Consider the following 17,866-nt stretch of genomic DNA (forward strand, 5'->3'; position numbering starts at 1 on the left):
CGCTAAGCATAGTCTGACAGAACATCAACAAGAGAGCACAGGTTCTTAAGGAAAATGGGGTGGTGGCTGTGCTTAGAAAAAGCGTATTCAATTCATCTACTGTCTTTGGAATAGAAAATACACAGTAAAACCTGTCACAATTCTTGGCTGTTGGAATATAGAGAGGATACTGTGTAAAAGACATTGTAGGGCACATTGGCTTTAAAAGATGGAGAACCACTGGCCTAAGGATTCAGGTATTTCTCTTTAGAAAAGATTCAGTAAGATGAAATCTGAAGATTCATTCCTCCTCCATTAAATTCAATTTCTAATTACAGGCTATGAAGCAGGCAAAACAAGGAGAACGTGTATGTTTGTGGAAATATAGATATAAATGCTATTGATTATTAGCTCTTCATGGCTCTTACCAGTTTAGTTCACTTATCTTAATCAACCCATTTCTACTACTGCCCATAACTTTAGGGTTAGGAACCTCAAATACCTCTCTGAGACAGAAACTTCTAGATTTGCCTCATAAACAGGAGCCAAGTCTCCTGAAAGGGGAAGAGGAATGCTTAGTGTTACTGCTCTAAGCTGTGTTAAGTGATGGTTATAGCTGGTATAGTGTGAGATAGAAAACGGGATACAGTCTGTTCCAGGCTCAGAAATACACATAAACACACATTCTCATGAAGATCCAAAACAAGGATGGCAGGGGAGACTATAGGAGGAAAATAAGTATTTAGGCTTTGTCTTAGCCCAACTGCCTGTTTGCTTTTCCGCATCCATTTCTGTCTTTCTGGTCCTGAGAAGGCCTATTCAAACGACTAAGCTAACAATGCCACACACAGCATATGAGTGTACAGTGTACCCTGTAGGTGTAAGAACTTGGCTTTGTTTTGCCCTTGTTCTTGAACAAAAACTTCTTCATTAGCCGCCCAAATGTTCCTTGTCATAATGCAGAAATACATTAATTGCGAAACAAAATAATTTATGTACCTTTTGGGAAACAAAATTAAAAGAAAAAAACATACATATAAACACACATATGCACGATGAAACTGTTCCTTCTTCCATGTGTCTCAGAGTTATAGCCAACACCTGTGGCCACACAAGGGGCAGACTTGGCAGCTGCAGAACCCAGATGTCAGACACTGGATTGTATGTCCCTGGCAGCACTCCTAAGTGGGAGGCCGTCTCCTTAACTGACCTCTGAAATGGTCTATTGTCTGACTCCCTCTCTGGCCTGGGCAGTAACTAACAAGCTGTCTGTGAGCCTGGTTCAGAGTTAGCATACTGATGGGCTGTTCTGGATGCAATTATCCTTTGCCTTACCTTTGATTGTAAGGAATTTATTTCCTTTGTAGGGGTGAAAATTGGGACTGGGCAAATTCTTGACAAAGAACTATATTCAGGTTTCTTCCAAGGACAAATAAGATGCTTTTTGCTTTGATTGGTACTTTTTGTCACAGAAATTGGATGAGATCAATTTCATGTTTTAGCACACAGGGTTTTGGTTAATCAGAAGTAAAAATAAGAGTTTCTTGGGCACCTCCCCCTTCTAATAGAAGACTGAGTTTCCTTATACTGCTTCTTAAACTTACTTCTCAAACGTTGAAAATGAACCATTTCTTTCTTTAGAAACTTAAGGAGCTACAATTTTGTCTTTGCTATTACTAAAAAAAAAAAAAAGTCTATCTATTGTAGAGAAGAGCTCTTTGTATCATGAATCCTCTAGGTTCTTTAAAGAGGAACATGGTTACACTATAAACTTGCCTCCACACCACTTGCTGAAGAATGGCATTATGTGTAAGATGCATTCATCACGGGAATGAGATGGGAAAAGGCCAAGTATCTAAGAGGGCTCCACTCACAATGCAACACTTGTAGCCTTGCAGGGAAGGTCTATTGTGGACACAGCTACAGTCATGGCCAGTTAAGGAAAAACACATCTGATATTTATAGGAAGATGAATTCTGGGGAAATTATAGAATATATTATCATATCCAATGTCAAATAGTATTCATCTGCACCATGTAAAATGTTCCAAATTATCTTTATTGACTTTTCTAAAAATGTAAATATGTATCTTGGCCACCACTGATTTATATTTGGGGGGGAAAGGGATTGAATATTCATGAGTTCCAATATGAAAAAGTAAGTGATTGAGAAAGAAAGAAAGAAATAGATAGATAGGTAGATAGGAGAGAAGAGGAATATCTCTCATAGGGAAGAATTCCAAATAATTTATGTGGCTATTCACCCCTCAAGAAGGTGAAGCTTAATTCCATATCCCTTGAGTGTTGGCTATGCCTTGTGATTTAATTCCAAAGAGTAGAGTTTAAAAAGGATGGGGAGAGAGGTACTTTACAGTGGAGAAACCTGGCGAACACGACCTTGGCCAGGTGATAATTGTTAACATCAATATGTCATGTTGATAGCATGTATCCTTGATATGATATGAGCTCATCGAAGGGCACTTTACCTTTGCAGTCTTCCTCCCAAAACCCATAACCATAGTCTCATCATTTGAAAATATTAGGTTAAACCCCAGTTGAGGGACATTCTACAAAACACTTGACCAGTACTCCACAAAACTGTCATGGCTATCATAAATAAGAAATGTCTGAGAAATTGTCACAGCCAAAAGGAGGCTAAGGAGACATGACTAAATGTAAAGTGTTATGCTGGATGGGATGCTGGAAGGGCAAAAGGACATTAGAAGAAAACAGAAATCCAAATAGAGTGTGGACTTTAGTTAATAGTAATGTCTCAATTACTTAGTTTTAGCAAATGTATCATAGTAATGTAAGATGTTCAAAATAGTGAAACCTGGGTGAGAGGTATACAGGAACTCTGCACTATTTTCGTAACTTTTTAATAAATCTGTAACTATGTATTCTAAAATAAAACATTTCTTAAATTAAAAAAAAAGGTGATCAACATATTGCTATATTGACTGTAGCAGAGTTCCTATGCATCTTTCTTTTTCTCTTTTTCACCCCACCTATCTACCAAACTATATGGCATAAAGAGTCATTTTCCTGACACATAAGAATCCTCTTTCAGGCCAATGTAGTGTAAATGACGTGAAACTTATTGTGAAAATTTTAGATTTCCCAATAATATTTAGGTCATGCCCTTAGTAATATGACACTAATGCTCAAAAGATAATATCCACAAACCCGTATTTCTCAACAGCTTAAAAGGTGTAATAACATCCTTCAACCATGTATCCAATATACTTATATTGCATGTGAATGTTATTAATGACATTATTAATAAGACAATGTATTAACCTCTGAAGGTAACATACTCTTTGTTAGATTACAGTGTTCATTTATTGATCAGTTGTTATCATGAGAGGTAAGGGGGTAGGGTCCCTACACCACTGTTTTAGAACATGGATGAGATTATTTCTTTGCTACTCCATTCTGTCCTTTAGAATGATAATAAATCAGGTCTCTGGGAATTTTAGAAAATATTTCTTTCTACATACTGTTTTCTTTCTTCCTTTTTTTTTTCTCCTGAGTTTGCAAGACTTAAATTGCATCAGCCAAATAGTTGCTCTTATAAGATGTTATAAGGAGTGGTGTTTTTTTTTTGTTTTGATGGTTAGCATTTTTTAGCAATATAGTATTGTTTAATCATTAAAAATTTTTTATTTTATATTGGAGTATAGTTGATTAACAGTGTTGTGTGAGTTTCAGGTATACAGCAAAGTGATTCAGTTATACATGTATCTATTCTTTTTCAAATTCTTTTCCCATTTAGGTTATTACAGAATATTGAGCTTAGTTCCCTGTGCTATATAGCAGGGCTTTGTTGGTTATCTATTTTAAATATAGCAGTGTGTACATGTTAATCCCAAACTCCCAATCTGTTACTGCCCTCAACCTTCCCTGCTGGTAACCATAAATTCAATCTCTAAGTCTGTGAGTCTCTTTCTGTTTTGTAACTAAGTTCATTTGTATCATTTTTTTAGATTCTGCATATAAGCAATATCATATGATATTTGCCTTTATCTGACTTACTTCACTTAGTATGAGAATCTCTAGGTCCATCCATATTGCTGCAAATGGCATTATTTCATTCTTTTTAATGGCTGAATAATATTCCATTGTATATATGTACCACATCTTCTTTATCCATTCATCTGTCAATGGACATTTAGGTTGCTTCCATGTCTTGGCTATTGTAGGCAGCACTGCAGTGAACACTGGGGTGCATGTATCCTTTTGAATCAGGTTTTTCTCTGGATATATGCCCAGGAGTGGGATTGCTGGATCATATGGTAGCTCTATTTTTAGGGTTTTTTAAAGGAACCTCCATACTGTTCTCCATAGTGGCTGTACCAATTTACATTCCCACCAACAGTGTAGGAAGGTTCCCTATTCTCCACACCCTCACCAGCATTTACTGTTTGTAGGCTTTTTGATGATGGCAATTCTGAATGGTGTGAGGTGATATCTCTTTGTTGTTTTGATTGGCATTTCTCTAATAATTAGTGATGTTGAGCATCTTTTCATGTGCCTCTTGGCCATCTGTATGTCTTCTTTGGAGAAATGTCTATTTAGGTCTTCTGCCCATTTTTTGATTTGGTTGTTTGTTTTTTGGATATTGAGCCACATATCTTTAATCCTTTTAGGTCTTTATGTTTGCATATGGTGTTAAAGAATGTTCTAGTTTCATTCTTTTACATGTAGCTCCCCAGTTTCCCCAGCACCATTTATTGAAGAGACTTGTCTTTTCTCTATTGTATAGTCTTGCCTCCTTTGTCGTAGATTAATTGACCATAGGTGCATGAGTTTATTTCAGGGCTTTCTATCCTGTTTGATTGATCTATATTTCTGTTTTTGTGCCATTACTATACTGTTATGATGACTGTAGATTTGTCATATAGTCTGAAGTCAGGGAGCCTAATTCCTCCAGCTCCGTTTTTCTTTCTCCAGATTGCTTTGGCTATTGGGGGTCTTTTGTGTCTCCATACAAATTTTAAGATTTTTTTTGTTCTAGTTCTGTGAAAAATGCCATTGGTAATTCGATAGGGATTGCACTGAATCTGTAGATTGCCTTGGGTATTATAGTCATTTTGACAATATTGATTCTTCCAATCCAAGAACATGGTATATCTTTCCATCTTTTTGTGTAATCTTTGATTTCTTTCATCAGGGGCTTACAGTTTTTGAAGTACAGGACTTTTGTCTCCTTAGGTAGGTTTATTCCTAGGTATTTTATTCTTTTTGATGTGATGGTAAATGGGATTGTTTCTTTCTCTTTCTGATTTTTCATTGTTAGTGTATAGAAATACAACAGATTTCTGTGTATTAATTTTGTATCCTGCAACTTTACCGAATCCATTGATGAGCTTTAATAGTTTTCTGGCAGCATCTTTAGGATTCTCTATGTATAGTATCATGTCATCTGCAAACAGTGACAGTTTTACATCCTTTTCCAATTTGGATTCCTTTTACTTCTTTTTCTTCTCTGATTGCCAAGGCTAGGACTTCCAAACTATGTTAAATAGAAGTGTCGAGAGTGGATATCCTTGTCTTGTTCCTGATCTTAGAGGAAATGCTTTCAGCTTTTTTACCATTGAGCTGTAGGTTTGTCACATTTGGCCTTTATTATGTTGACATATGTTCCCTCTATGCCCACTTTCTGGAAAGTTTTTACCATAAATGTGTGTTGAATTTTGTCAAAAGCTTTTTCTGCATCTATTGAGATGATCATATGGTTTTTATTCTTCAATTTGTTGATGGGGTTTATCACACTGATGGATTTGCAGATATTGAAAAATCCTTGCATCCCTGGGATAAATCCCACTTGATCATGGTGTATGATCCTTTTAATGTATCGCTGGATTCAGTTTGCTAGTATTTTGTTAAGGATTTTTGTGTCTAATGGCCTGTAATTTTCTTTTTTTTGTGATATCTTTGGTTTTGGTATCAGGGTGACGGTGGCCTCATAGAATGAGTTTGGGAGTGTTCCTTCCTCTGAGTTTCTGGAATAGTTTCAGAATGATAGGTATTAACTCTTCTTTAAATGTTTGATAGAATTTGCCTGTGAACCTACCTGGTCCTGGACTTTTGTTTGTTGGGAGTTTTTTTGGCTACATTTGGTCTTTATTGCTGCACATGGGCTTTCTGTAGTTGTGGCGAGCAGGGGATACTCTTCGTTGTGGTGTGCGGGCTTCTCCTTGTGGTGGCTTCTCTTGGTGTGGAGCATGGGCTATAGGCACACAGGCTTTAGTTGTAGCACATGGGCTCAGGAGTTGTGGCTCATGGGCTCTAGAGTGCAGGCTCAGTAGTTATGGCACATGGGCTTAGCTGTTCTGTGGCATGTGGGATCTTCCCAGACCAGGGATCGAACCCACGTCCTCTGCACTGGCAGGTGGATTCTTAACTACTGCACCACCAGGGAAGTCCTTGTTGGGAGTTTTTTAATCACAGTTTCAAATTCAGTACTTTTGACTGGTCTGTTCATATTTTGTTTCTTCCTGGTTCAGTCTTGGGAGATTGTATCTTTCTAAGAATTTGTCCATTTCTTCTAGGTTTTCCATTTTATTGGCATATAGTTCCTTGTAGTAGTCTCTCATGATCATTTGTATTTCTGTGGTGTCCACTGTAACTTCTTTTTCATTTCTAATTTTATTGATTTGAACCCTCTCCCTCTTTTTCTTGATGAATCTGGCTAAAGGTTTATCAATTTTATTTATCTTCTCAAAGAACCAGCTTTTAGTTTTATTGATCTTAGCTATTGTTTTCTTTGTCTCTATTTCACTTATTTCTGCTCTGATTTTTATGATTTCTTTCCTTCTACTAACTTTGGGTTTTGTTTGTTCTTCTATCTCTAGTTGCCTTAAGTGTAAGGTTTGGTTATTTATTTGTGATTTTTTGTGTCTCCTGAGGTACAATTACATTGCTATAAACTTCTCTCTTAGAACTTCTTTTGCTGTGTCCCATAGGTTTTGGATTTATCCTTTCATTTTCATTTGTCTCTAGGTATTTTTTGATTTCCTCTTTGATATCTTCAATAATCCATTGGTTGTTTAGTAGCATATTGTTTAGCCTCCACGTGTTGGTGTTTTTTATAGTCTTTTCTTCTTGTAGTTGGTTTCTAATCTCATAGCATTGTGGTCAGAGTAGATGTTTGATCTGATTTCAGTTTTCTTAAATGTATCAAGGCTCGCTTTATGGCTCAGCATGTGATCAGTCCTGGAGAATATTCCATGTGCACTTGAGAAGAATATGTATTCTGCTGCTTTTAGATGGAATGCTCTATAAATATCAATTAAGTCCATCTGGTTTAATGTGTCATTTAAGGCCTGTGCTTCCTTACTGATTTTCTGTCTGGATGATCTGTCCATTGATGAAAATGGGGTGTTAAAGTCCCCCACTGCATATTATTGTGTTACTGTCTATTTCTCCTTTTATGGCTGTTAGTGTTTGCCTTATATATTGAGGTGTTCCAATGTTGGGTGCATATATATTAACAATTGTTACATCTTCTTCTTGGATTGATCCCTCGATCATTATGTAGTGTCCTTCTTTGTCTCTTATATTAGTCTTTATTTTAAAGTCTATTTTGTCTGATATGAGTATTGCTACTCCAGCTTTCTTTTGGTTTCCATTTGCATGGAATACATTTTTCCATCCCCTTACTTTCAGTCTGTATGTGTCCCTAGATCTGAAGTGGGTCTCTTCTAGACAGCATATATACAGGTCTTGTTTTTTTATCCATTCAGCCAGCCTCTGTCTTTTGGTTGGAGCATTTATTTTTTATTTTTTTTAAGTATTAAAGAAAATAACTTTACTTAAAAATTTTTTATTGGCGTATAGTTGATTTCCATTGTTGTGTTACTTTTTGCTGTACAGCAAAGTGAATCAGATATACATATACATGTATCAACACTTTTTGCATTCTTTTCCCATATAGGTCATTACTGAGTAGAGTTCCCTGTGCTATACAGTAGGTCCTTATTACTTATCTATTTTATATATAATAGTGTGTATATGTTGATCCCAATCTCCCATTTATCCCTCCCCCATTTCCCCCCTGGTAACCATAAGATTGTTTTCTACATCTGTAACTCTCTGTTTTTTAAATAAGTTCATTTGTACCATTTTTTTAGATTCCACATATAAGTGATATTTGTCTTTCTCTGTCTGACTTACTTCACTCAGTATGACAGTCTCTAGGTCCATCCATGTTGCTGCAAATGGCATTATTTCATTCTTTTTTACAGCTGAGTAATATTCCATTGTGTATATGTACCACTGGTTGGAGCATTTAATCTGTTTACGTTTAAGATAATTATTGATATGTATGTTCTTATTGCCATTTGGTTAATTGTTTTGGATTTGTTTTTGTAGGTGTTTTCTTCCCTTCCTGTTTTGTTCTCTCCTCTTGTGATTTGATGAGTAACTTCAGTGCTGTGTTTGGATTCCTTTTTCTTTTTTTGTGTGCATATCTATTGCAGATTTTTGGTTTGTGGTTACCATGAGGTTTTTATATAGCAGTCTATATACAGACAAGATTGTTTTAAGTTGCTGGTCTTTTAATTTCAAATGCATTTCCAACATCCTGCATTTGTGCTCTCCTCTTCTCACAATTGCTGGTTTTGATATCATATTTGTGTGTGGATGATTTCCTACCTTTACTTATGTTTGCCTTTACTGGAGAGCTTTCCCAGTCGTAATTTTCTTGTTTCTAGTTGTGGCCTTTTCTTTTCCGCCTAGAGAAGTTCCTTTAGCTTATGTTGCAAGGCTGGTCTGGTGGTGCTGAATTCTCTTAGCTTTTGCTTGTCTGTAAAGCTTTTGATTTCTCCATCAAATCTGAATGAGAGCCTTGCTGGGCAGAGTATTCATGGTTGTAGGTTCTTCCCTTTCATTGCTTTAAATATGTCATGCCACTCTCTTCTGGTCTGCAGAGTTTCTGCTGAGAAATCAGCTGATAACCTTATGGGGATTCTCTTGTATGTTATTTGTTGCTTTTAAGATTTTCTCTTTGTCTTTAATTTTTGTCAATTTGATTACTATGTGTCTTGGCATTTTCCTTCTTGGATTTATCCTGCCTGGGACTCTCTGTGCTTCTGGACTTGGGTGACTGTTTCCTTTCCCATGTTAGGAAATTTTTCAGCTATTATCTCTTCAAATATTTTCTCAGGTCCCTTCTCTCTCTCTTCTCCTTCTGGGACTGCTATAATGCCAATGTTGGTGCATTTAATGTTGTCCCAGAGGTGTCTTAGACTGTCCTCATTTTTCATTCTTTTTTCTTTATTTTGTTCCGCAGCAGTGATTTCCACCATTCTGTCTTCCAGCTCACTTATCCATTCTTCTGCCTCAGTTATTCTGCTATTGATTCCTTCTAGTGTATTTTTCATTTCAGTTATTGTATTGTTTACCTCTGGTTGTTTGTTCTTTAATTCTTCTAGGTCTTTGTTAAACATTTCTTTAATCTTCTTGATCCGTGCCTCCATTTTTCCCCCAAGATCTTAGATCATTATTATTATCATTACTCTGAATTCTTTTTCAGGTAGATTGCCTATCTCCACTTCACTTAGTTGTTCTTCTGGGGTTTTATCTTGTTCCTTCATCTGGGACATAATCCTCTGCCATGTCATTTTGTCTAACTTTCTGTGACTGTGGTTTCCATTCCACAGGCTGCAGAGTTGTAGTTCTTCTTGCTTCTCCTCTCTGCGCCCTGGATGTCTGAGAGGCTTGTGCAGGCTTCCTGGTGAGAGGGACTGGTTCCTGCCCATGGTGGGTGGAGCTGGGTCTTTTCCCTCTGGTGGGCAGGGCCAAGCTAAGGGGTGTGTTTAGAGGGCTGTGGGCTCAGGAAGACGTTAAGCAGCCTGTCTGCAGATGGGTGGGACAGTGTTCTTGCCCTGTTGGTTTGGCTTGAGGTGTCCCAGCACTGGAGCCTACAGGCTGTGGGGTGGGGCCACGTCTTTGTAAGAAAATGGTGGTCTCCAGGAGGGCTCACGCCAATAAAGTATATTTTAATAGAAGTAATTTACAATGTTTTGTTAATTTCAGGTATACAGCAGTGATTCCATTATACATACACATAAAATTTTTTTCAGATTCTTTTCCATTACAGGTTATTACCAGATATTGAGTATAGTTCCCTGTGCTATACAATAGGTCCTTGTTGTTTACCTATTTTATATATAGTATGTATTTGTTAATTCCCAAATCCTAATTTATCTCCCCCCACCCCTGCTATCCCCTTTGGTAAACCATAAGTTTGTTTTCTATGTCTGTGAATCTATTTCTGTTTTGTAAGTCAGTTCATTTGTATCATTTTTTTAGATTCCACATATAAGTGATATCATATGATATTGGCTTTATCATACTAAGTAAAGTAAGATAATCTCTAGGTCCATCCATATTGCTGCAACTGGCATTATTTCATCTTTATGGCTGAGTAATATTCTATTGTGTGTGTGTGTGTGTGTGTGTGTGTGTGTATGCATATATGCCACAACTTCCTTACCATTCATCTGTTGATAGACATTTAGGTTGCTCCCATGTATTGGCTGTTGTAAATAGTGCTGCTATGAACATTGGGGTACAGGCATCTTTTTGAATTAGAGTTTTCAATTTATACTGTTTTCAATTTATCATTTTACTTTGAGAAACAGAAAAAAAGTGTTGGTGTCAATGAATGTTTACTTAAAAAAACTATTTGGGTTTCCAGAATTGTTAACAAGAAATATGCTCTTGTTAATATTTAATGGTACAATTTTAAAACTTCAGTTAATCAAGGTTTAATTAAACAGATTAATAGATTGGTCAGAATCTCCTCTCTAATTCTGTTTTTAGGAAAGAATGCAAATGTTACATAAAGCTGGAAAAAAAAAGAAAAAAAAACATGAAACTTCTTGAATGTGTTTTAGGGTTAAAAATAAGATTCAGTAAAATTGCTTGTACATTCTATGCCTGTAGTACTTTACAATGATAACTTGTATTGAGGAAAAGGAACATGATGCTTGATAAGAAGAGGGAAAAAAGTGTTCCCTATGGAATTCTTAACTAAGGAATTGCAGAAGAGTCAACCAACATATTTTAGCAATATTTTTCTTAGTGAGGTATTTAGTATAGAAAAAAATAATGGGCAGAAGGGATCTACAATATAAATATAGGTAGCTATATATTTTTATATTACTCGTTAAGCAGTTCAGTTAGTATGTATTTTGCATTTCGTTAAGACTGTTGTATGTGTCATTAGTAATGAGAATTATAAGAGCTCCCTTTCCCAGAACACCTATGGTGTGTTCAAGCTTTATGCTGCCAGGCATTTGACATACACCATCTAAAACCTAACACAACCCTGCAAGATGCATACAATTACTATTTAACTGGAGAAGGAACTAAGGGCACAAGAAATCAAGGGACTAACTCCAAATCCCACAGCTTCTAAGTGAGGGAGCCATTACAAACTCTGGCTGCCTCAAATGCCCCAGAGCATACAAGCTTTGTTATTATTCATATTATAATTATTCACACTATTAAAGGAAATCTTTATCACTAACTAGGTGACTTAAATCATTTAACCTTTCTAGGCTCCAGGTTTCTCTTTGGTAAAATGGAGTTGGCTAGTTGATTTGTAATGTTTTTCCAGTTTTCGAAAAGTAACATTGATTTATATAGAGTAAGAAAATTAAAATGGACATTTTTACAATGTTTTTTGTTAAAAATAGGTCATTAACACTGGCCTTTACTAAATCTTGTGATGATGGGGATCTACCTTAAGATGTTCATGTGATTTCTCCCAAATCTCTAGTCTTATTAAAGCCAGGACTAGTGATCTTACCATTTTCAATGTTATTCCTTAAAACTTACATATAAGAGGAAATTTCATAATTTTCTCTGGACTACAAAAACTATGTACTTAAATCTTGGCCTTTCAAAGAATCAATAACTTGTACTCAGATATGAATAATGCAAAGAAAACCATTTTTCTGATCTGAAAATACTTAAAATACCAGTTTTTAAAAAATTAATGTTTATTTAAATATATTTTATAGACAAATGAAAATACTTATAAGCATATTTATAACATGGTAGACATACATATAAATGAAATGTATAAGTACTTTAGACAAAATTTAACACATAGACAAATTGATAACATGCTTACATTTGGCTTTAACATTGGCTATACATTAACACAGATATTGAGAAAAAGATATGTTTTCACAAAAACTGCTATAAAATGGTCACATTTGTCTTAGTAATAAGTTAGATTTCTTTGATGTTTTATGAAAACTATGTGAAGCTCTAATTTAATCATTCACCTCATATGGTAGCATTATTTGTAAGTGAAACATATTTCTGTCAATAGAAATGTACATTTAACTTTTAAATAATTTAACATTTTATCAAGACCATGATACATATATTAAACAAACATGCATGACACATTAAAACTTGAATAATTCATGTACCTTTATGCACAGTATTTAGTTTTGCTATGGCACTCTACCTTTGTGAAAAATATATTTAAGATTTGGCACAGAATCAATAAACTGTATTGCCACTAATCAGAACAAATGTGATTTAAATTTTCCATGGCATAGAAAATGCTCTATCACAATTTACCTCTTCCCTTTACAGTTTATGGACCAATGGCAGTTTTCTATTTTAGTTGGAATAAATAACAGATATTCACGAACTAAAAGTCCTGTTTAGGTGTTTTGCCTACACTCTAACTGGAAATGAGTCAGTTGCAGTTTTTGTAGCAGTAAAACATTTCCATCTGTATTGTGCCCAACGAATTTCTAAATAAGGGCTTTACCAGCAATAATACATATCATTATGAGATGCTTTTCTTTGGGAGGCAGAGAGGTTGAAAGGAAATATGGATCTCTTCATAAACCAGGAACATAGGTGGGAAGGAGAACAAATGCCAACTGAGGCAGAAGCAGGGAACGTTCTTTGGAAAGCTGGTGAGAGAGCAAACCGTGAAGTAGCAAAAAACAAAGGCAGGAACTCAGGACTCCACCAAGGTAGAACAGACTGCCACGGGATTAAGGAAACTAAAATCTGTCACTCAGAAGAAACAGTATCCAGAGCATTCTTCTTATAGCATTCTTATATCAGCAAACTACCATTGCTTTCAGGGAAAAGTTGTAAATTTCCACATCAATGTCTAAATCAAGACTGAAGAAATTAAGCTAACTGCCAACTTTTTTTTTCTTTTTTCTGAATTCATTAATAAACACAGTGGAAGGAGAAAGGGGATAACATTAAGTAAGCTTCTTCCAAACCAGAGAAGAGAAATCACACTCCCTCTAAGTGGAGACTTCAGTTTCTTGTGGTAACTAAGAAAAATCCCTCAGTTCTTTTTCACAGTTTTTCTAAGATAAATGTGAGGTGTTGTATTTTGAGAGACCGGTTGACGGAATCTACTCCTTTCATAAAACCTTGATAAATTAATATTTGTATTTATTATTAGGGGGAAAAGGAAGTAGTAGATCTTAAGTTTACTTTTTATACAAATATGCTTTATTCTAAAAAAAAATAGAGCAATGAATGTAATATTATTTGCTTTATGATCCTTGCTTTTCTGAGGGCCTTTAAGGGCCTTTAAACAGGGAGATGTCAAAAAACATCACACAGGTTAAATAAAACAGACAAACTTTTGTCTTAAAGCTGTTAAGGTGCAAACAGACATAAAGATTACGAACCATAGAGCACTGAGTTTTCAAGAGTGAAATCATACCAAAACCTTGATAAGTTTTCGCTGACATCACAGGAGAGTAAGTGGTCGGGAAGGTCACTGATGGTGCCCTGCACGGCCAGCACATGCGGGGCCAAGGTGAAAGGTACGTCGCTGAGAAGCTCGGCCATTAATGAGCTGTTTTCCAGAGTCTGGCCTGCCTTATTTTCCATCTCGGGGCCTGCTACAGTCACACTGGATGAGTTTTCTTTGCCAATCTAAAAATACATATATATTTAAGTCATTTAGACCTTATGGACTTTGAGGTTATATGGCATTAATATATCAAAATGTGGCATTAATATATCAAAGTGATTGAGAAATGTGGAATATATAAACATTCCCAGATTAGAACGCAGCTATTTACTTACTTGAGAAATAAATCCATCTATATCTCTACTAGGTTTTATTTATTATTATTTTTAATTAATTAATTTATTTTTGGCTGCGTTGGGTCTTTGTTGCTGTGAGCGGGCTTTCTCTAGTTGCGGCGAGTGGGGGCTACTCTTCTTTGGGGTGCATGGGCTTATTGCGGTGGCTTCTCTTGTTGTGGAGCATGGGCTGTAGGTGCACAGGCTTCAGTAGTTGTGGCGCACAGGCTTAGTTGCTCCGCGGCATGTGGGATCTTCCTGGACCAGGGCTTGAACCTGTGTCCCCTGCATGGGCAGGTGGATTCTTAACCACTGCGCCACCAGGGAAGTCCTCTACTAGGTTTTAAAATGAATCCTAAGCCCTACTTATTCAGATGGACCACCTACAGGCCCCTCCAATACAAATGGGCCCTCTTGCTGTTTCACTAGCCCAGATAATGTCCACAAAGTCTTTCTCTGCTTTTCCAAATCTGATGTCAGCTTTCAGGCTCCACAGAATCCCCAGCTTTCCTCTGAAATCTTATATCAACATAGTTCAAAGTGACCTTGCTCACTTGAGAATGACTATGGGGCAAATTGCCCAGGATATTATTTGGCATTTATTTCCTTTACATGTCCTTGCTAGTTGCTGTTTCACGTGCTTATGTCTTATCCCCAACTAGAATCTTGGGTCCTTGAGGGCAAATAATCTATTTACCTATCTTTGTATTCTCTGTCTTGCATACGTTACTGCTTTACCCTAATACATACTTGGGAATTTACCTCTAATGTGTACCATACATAGTGGTCAATAACCTGCCTTTCGCTGGAAGTAAAATCCTATGTGTTATGTAAGTTATTAAAATAAGAAGAATTGATACATCTTGTTCATTTTCTTTAAAGTTGGTACGTCTTGCATACAGGAGTTTACCAAAAGACATGCAGCACTAGGGTGTTCATAGTAGCACTCAATGCAAGCCCTGAGCTGGTATCCATTCATCAATAGTAGAATGGATAATAAACAGAAGTATATTTACAGCAATGAGAACGAACAACCTGCCACTACAAGCAGCTGAAACCTAACTCAAACCAGGTCAGGCAAAAATTTATTCCCCCCGCCCCGCCCCCAGTCTCATGCAGAATCAAACTCCCGAGTCTTTACAAGGCCCATTGTGATCTGGCCTCGGGTACTTCTCGGACCTTAGCCCGGCTGGTCTGTCCTTGCTCAGGCCCCTCTAGTTCCACTGTCTCCTTGCTGTGGCTCGGGCACAGTCTGCCTGCTTCTGCCTCAGGCCTTTGTTTTCCAGATCCTCTGCCCAAGAGGTTCTTCTCCCACATAAACACAGGGCTCTTTCCCTCCCCTCCTTTCCAGTGGTGGCCCAAATGTCACCTTCTCAGTGAGGCCGTTCCTGACTGTTTCATTAGACTGTTTCCTGTCGCCTCACCTCGTCCACTCCAGCATTCCCTGCCTGCCTCTCCTGCTTCTGTCCTCTCTATAGTCCTTGGCACCTGGTTATAATGGTATATAATTTATTCTGATTATCATCCCTCAGAAGCTTAAGGAGTTTTTGTCTCTCATGTTCACTGCTGCATCCCAAATGCCAGGATGAGTGTCTAGCGTTCAGTAAATATTTGTTGAATAAATGAAAGCAGACAAGACTTTTGCCTGAATAGGGCTTATATTATAATGGCTATAAATGCTGATAAATTCCTATCTCTAAGTCTAGAGGAGAATGATTGTCTGTGTAAGAAATAACAATTTTGTAAAACTTTTTTTTTTTTTTTTTTTTTTTTTTTCTTTTTGCGGTATGTGGGCCTCTCACTGTTGTGGCCTCTCCCGTTGCGGAGCACAGGCTCCGGACGCGCAGGCCCAGCGGCCATGGCTCACAGGCCCAGCCGCTCCGCGGCATATGGGATCCTCCCAGACCGGGGCACGAACCCGTATCCCCTGCATCGGCAGGCGGACTCTTAACCACTGCGCCACCAGGGAGGCCCTGTAAAACTTTTTATGGAAGTGCAAAATACAAACAGAAATGGGGTACATCATAAGTGTATAGCTGGCTAAGTTTTTTTTTTTTTTTTGCGGTACGCGGGCCTCTCACTGCTGTGACCTCTCTCGTTGCGGAGCACAGGCTCCAGACGCACAGGCTCAGCGGCCATGGCTCACGGGCCCAGCCGCTCCGCAGCATGTGGGATCTTTCCGGACCGGGGCATGAACCCACGTCCCCTGCATTGGCATCAGCAGGCGGACGTTCAACCACTGCGCCACCAGGGAAGCCCTAGCTGGCTGAGTTTTAACCAGTGAAACACCTATGAGCAACCGCTACCCAGATCAGGAAATAGAAATGACCCGATTTCTATAGGGTCATAGAAAGAGAGTGTGCTCTCTTTCAGTCACAGTCAACTCCCTGACCCCTAGATCACCATTCTGTCTTCTAACAACATAAATTGATTCACCTATTTTTATATTTTAAATGAAGGTAATCATACATTTTTGTTTGCAGCTTTTTTCGCTCAACATTATATGTATGAGATTCATCCATGTTGTTGCATGTGGGATTAAAAATTTTTGAAGAACATATTTTTGCAGAGGAGATACATTCTGACTGATGGCTTAAAAGAATTGTTTGGCTGCCATGTTGATAGCAGGCAGTGAGGGGTACAGGGCCAGGGAAGGAAGTAGGAAGACCAGCTGGGAAAGACAGATGATGGTGATGTGGATTAGGGATGTGATAGCAAAGGTGAGAGAAAGCGGTTGGGTTTTGGATAGACTTAAAGGTTAAAGTCAATAGGATGTGCTGATGGAATAGATGGTGGGGTGTGAGAACAAGAGTGGAGTCAAGAATGAGGCCAAAGTTTTTGGCCTGAGCAATAAGGATGGGTTCTCCATTCACAGGGATGGGGCTTGGACAGGAAGATCAAGAGTTCAGTTTTGGATGTTCCCTGTGCCTAGCAGACATCTACGTGGAGCTGTTAGTAGGCAGAGGGATGTAATTCAAGTCTGGAGCTAGTGCAATCTGGTGGAGAAAGTCGGCTTGGTGTGTGTTTAAAAGAGGATGGGAGGAGAGAAAGTGAAGACAAATACGAGAACAGACTGTTTTCCAGACATTATGCTGTAAACGGGAAAAGAGATATGGCCAGTAGCTGGAAAGGGAAGTGGGGTCACGAGAACTGTCTCTTGATTTTTCTTTTTCTTTTTTAAGTTGGGAGAAACAATGTCTGTTTATATGCTAAAGAGAAGGAGCTCCTAAGAAAGGAAAACTCCACGGAGATTCTGTAGAGAAGGAACTGCTCTTTTCACAGGCATCCCCCAACACCTAGAACAGAGGCTCTCAAGAAATACCTGTGTAGTAAAATGACTCTGGATGAATGAAGTTACCAAACACATCCCTATCAAGAGTTGTTTTACAGCTTCATGTGAAAATAAAATACCAGAATACTTTCTTAGGATGGCAACTAGAACAAATGTAACCTCACCCAGTGATGACAAAGCTTTTTAGAAAGGTCCATGTATGCAATGAATGGATAGAATCTGCTTCCTGAAACCTGACTGGGATTTAAATAGTAAGTGTCCCTGGGTCAGCCAAGAGCACAGGTATCAGTGAGTAATGATGCCACAATTCCAGCTTCTTTAAAGGGCATCACTATACACTGGTTTCCTCAAGATTACGGATGCACCAGGGCTTTGGTTACCATGGGCCAGCATGGCAGAGTGTTTAAAAACACAGAGCACAGAGCTAGACTACTTGGGTACACATCCTGCCTATTAATAAGCAAATGGCCTTGGACAAGTTATTCAACTTCTCTGC

The 17,866-nt window shown here is 37.8% G+C and overlaps 1 protein-coding gene across 1 annotated transcript in view; it reads right to left on the bottom strand.

Moving 5' to 3' along the window:
• Positions 1-12,123: 12,123 nt before the first annotated feature.
• UMAD1 (UBAP1-MVB12-associated (UMA) domain containing 1) overlaps positions 12,124-17,866 on the bottom strand; it is a 242,066-nt gene continuing 236,323 nt past the window's right edge. Inside the window, exon 4 of the mRNA XM_060108310.1 lies at positions 12,124-13,925. Coding sequence (XP_059964293.1) covers positions 13,668-13,925 — 258 coding nt within the window. The 3' untranslated portion in view covers positions 12,124-13,667. The remainder of the gene's footprint in view (positions 13,926-17,866) is intronic.

This window comes from Mesoplodon densirostris, chromosome 9, assembly GCF_025265405.1.
Source record: "Mesoplodon densirostris isolate mMesDen1 chromosome 9, mMesDen1 primary haplotype, whole genome shotgun sequence".
Taxonomy (NCBI): domain Eukaryota; kingdom Metazoa; phylum Chordata; class Mammalia; order Artiodactyla; family Ziphiidae; genus Mesoplodon; species Mesoplodon densirostris.